Source organism: Calidris pugnax, unplaced genomic scaffold, assembly GCF_001431845.1.
Source record: "Calidris pugnax isolate Ruff unplaced genomic scaffold, ASM143184v1 scaffold244, whole genome shotgun sequence".
Taxonomy (NCBI): domain Eukaryota; kingdom Metazoa; phylum Chordata; class Aves; order Charadriiformes; family Scolopacidae; genus Calidris; species Calidris pugnax.
In genome coordinates this window covers 2,249,293-2,252,707 of record NW_015091141.1, presented here as the reverse complement: position 1 = coordinate 2,252,707, position 3,415 = coordinate 2,249,293, and the positions used below count along the sequence as shown (strand labels likewise).

The 3,415-nt window shown below is 61.5% G+C and overlaps 1 protein-coding gene across 1 annotated transcript in view; it reads right to left on the bottom strand.

Annotated features, from left to right (window-relative positions):
- Window positions 1-2,495, bottom strand: part of LOC106897819 (vesicle-associated membrane protein 5-like) — a 3,926-nt gene extending 1,431 nt beyond the window's left edge. The window contains exons 1-2 of the mRNA XM_014958699.1: window positions 2,484-2,495; window positions 2,079-2,210 (exon numbers count right to left, since the gene is read on the bottom strand). Of these exons, the coding sequence (XP_014814185.1) occupies window positions 2,079-2,210; window positions 2,484-2,495 (144 nt within the window). The remainder of the gene's footprint in view (window positions 1-2,078; window positions 2,211-2,483) is intronic.
- Between the last annotated feature and the right edge of the window lie 920 nt (window positions 2,496-3,415).

Below are 3,415 nucleotides of genomic sequence, written 5' to 3'. Positions count from 1 at the left end.
CCCCCCCCCCCGCGGGCCATATAGGCGTTTGGGGGGGGGGGGGGGGGGTGTCACTCTAGGGACATATGGCCCAGAGGAAGGGGACCGTCCCTCTCCAGACCATACAGCCCCATAGCGTGTCCCCCCTGGGGCTATATGTCCCTATACCATCCCCTCCAGGTCTATATGTGCCTATAATGTGTCCCTCCTGGGGCTGTATGTCCCTATAGCATGTCACCCCCGGGGCTATATGTCCCTACAGTGTCCCCTGGGGCTATATGTCCCTATAGTGTGTCCCCCCTGGGGCTGTGTGTCCCCACAGGGCTGTATGTCTCTATAGTGTGTGTCCCGTGGGGCTTTGTGTCCCTCTAGTGAGTGTCCCTGGGGCTGTATGTCCCTATCGTGTCCCCCTGGGGGCTATATGTTCTTATAGTGTTCCCTGGGGCTGTATGTCCCTATAGTGTCCCCCCGGGGGCTGTGTGTCCCTATAGTGTCCCACAGGGCTATATGTCTCTATAGTGTGTGTGTCTCATGGGGCTTTGTGTCCCTCTAGTGTGTCCCCATGGAGGCTGTATGTCCCTATAGTGTCCCCCAGGGGCTATACGTCCCTATAGTGTCCCCCTGGGGCTATACGTCCCTATAGTGTCCCCCTGGGGCTATACATCCCTATAGTGTCCCCTCGGGGGCTATACGTCCCTATAGTGTCCCCCAGGGGCTATACATCCCTATAGTGTCCCCTCGGGGGCTATACGTCCCTATAGTGTCCCCCCTGGGGCTATACGTCCCTATAGTGTCCCCCTGGGGCTATACATCCCTATAGTGTCCCCCCGGGGGCTATATGTCCCTATAGTGTCCCCCCGGGGGCTGTATGTCCCTGTAGTGTCCCACAGGGCTATATGTCCCTGTAGTGTCCCACAGGGCTGTATGTCCCTACAGCGTCCCCCCTGGGGCTGTATGTCCCTACAGTGTCCCCTCGGGGGATGTATGTCCCTATAGTGTCCCACAGGGCTATATGTCTCTATATTGTGTGTGTCCCGTGGGGCTATATGTCCCTATAGTGTCCCCCCTGGGGCTGTATGTCCCTATAGTGTCCCCCCGGGGGCTGTGTGTCCCTATAGTGTCCCACAGGGCTATATGTCTCTATAGTGTGTGTGTCTCATGGGGCTTTGTGTCCCTCTAGTGTGTCCCCATGGAGGCTGTATGTCCCTATAGTGTCCCCCAGGGGCTATACGTCCCTATAGTGTCCCCCTGGGGCTATACGTCCCTATAGTGTCCCCCTGGGGCTATACATCCCTATAGTGTCCCCTCGGGGGCTATACGTCCCTATAGTGTCCCCCAGGGGCTATACATCCCTATAGTGTCCCCTCGGGGGCTATACGTCCCTATAGTGTCCCCCCTGGGGCTATACGTCCCTATAGTGTCCCCCTGGGGCTATACATCCCTATAGTGTCCCCCCGGGGGCGGGGCTATATGTCCCTACAGTGTCCCCTGGGGCTATATGTCCCTATAGTGTGTCCCCCCTGGGGCTGTGTGTCCCCACAGGGCTGTATGTCTCTATAGTGTGTGTCCCGTGGGGCTTTGTGTCCCTCTAGTGAGTGTCCCTGGGGCTGTATGTCCCTATCGTGTCCCCCTGGGGGCTATATGTTCTTATAGTGTTCCCTGGGGCTATACATCCCTATAGTGTCCCCTTGGGGGCTATACATCCCTATAGTGTCCCCTCGGGGGCTATACATCCCTATAGTGTCCCCTCGGGGGCTATATGTCCCTATAGTGTCCCCCAGGGGCTATATGTCTCTATAGTGTCCCCCCGGGGGCTGTATGTCTCTATAGTGTCCCCCTGGGGGCTATATGTCCCTATAGTGTCCCCCCAGGGGCTATACATCCCTATAGTGTCCCCTGGGGCTGTGTGTCCCCCACAGGGCTGTATGTCCCTATAGTGCCCCACTGGGCTATACGTCTCTCTAGCGTGTGTGTCCCGTGGGGCTTTGTGTCCCTCTAGTGTGTGTCCCCGGGACTGTATGTCCCTATCGTGTGTCACCCCCAGGGCTATATGTCCCTGTGGGGGGTGTCCCCCGTGTCTATAGGTGCGGGGGGCTCACCATGGCGCGCAGCTCCTGGGCCCGGCTGTCGAGGTCACTGAGGCGCCCGTCCCGCTCCAGCGCCCGCGCAAAGTTCTGCTTCATCAGCTCCGTCACCTCCTCTGCCTCGCGCTGGCACTGTGCCAGCCCTGCCTGGGGGACAAAGGGGGGGGGGGGGGCCATGGGGGACACCAGCACCCCCCCAAGGGGGCACGGGCACCGCAGGGATGGGGCATAGGGAGAACCATGGGGGACAGAGGGACCTTGGAGACAAGGGCACCGCACAAGGGGCACCATGGGGACAATGGAGACAGAGGAGACATGGGGGACACCAGCACCCCCCCCAAGGGGGCACGGGCACCGCAGGGATGGGGCATAGGGAGAACCATGGGGGACAGAGGGACCTTGGAGACAAGGGCACCGCACAAGGGGCACCATGGGGACAATGGAGACAGAGGGGACTCTGGGGACATTGGGGGGGCAATGGGGACACAGGGACCACGGGGACAAGGACACTACAGGGAAGGGGCACGGGGGGACTTGGGGGACAAGCAGACCATGGGGACAAGAACAACACAGGGAAGGGGCACGGTGGGGACAATGGGGACATAGGGGACCATGAGGACAAAGGGGGGCACAATGGGGACACGGGGACCAGGGGGACACAGGGACTGTAGGGAGAAGTGCACCGTGGAGAAGGGACACCATGGGGCCATAGGGGACATGAGGGGGGATGGTGGGGACACAGGGACCATAGTGCCAAGGGCACAGGCACCACGGGGACAAGGAACCCCCACAGAAGGGACATCGTGGGGACGAGGTCGCTGTGAGAAGGGGGACATGTAGGGACATGGACACCTCAGGGAAGGGGCACCTGGGGACATGGGGACCACAGGGACAAGGGAAGGGGCACCACGGGGACGAGGGCACCGCGAGAAGTGGGCACACGGGGACCATGGGGACATGGACACCACAGGAATGGGGCACATGGGGACAAGGAGACCATGGCACCCTGAGGAGGGGACACACAGGGACATGGGGACCCCAGCGAAGGGGCAATGTGGGGACACAGGCACTGGCAGGAGGGGGTGGATGGGGACAGGAGACCTTGGGGACACGGGAGCTGTGGGGAGGGGGCATAGGAGGACCTTGGGGACGCTGGCACCATGAGGAGGGGGGCACACGAGGACCTTGGGGACACGGGAACCGTGGAGAGGGGACACCGTGGGGATGGGGCAGAGGGGGACCACGGGGACAGGGCACTGTGGGGACACGGGGACACCGGGCCGGGGACACGCAGGGACACGGAAAGTTCCACGCGGGCCACACACCCCCCCCCCGGGGCCGTGTCCCTCCCT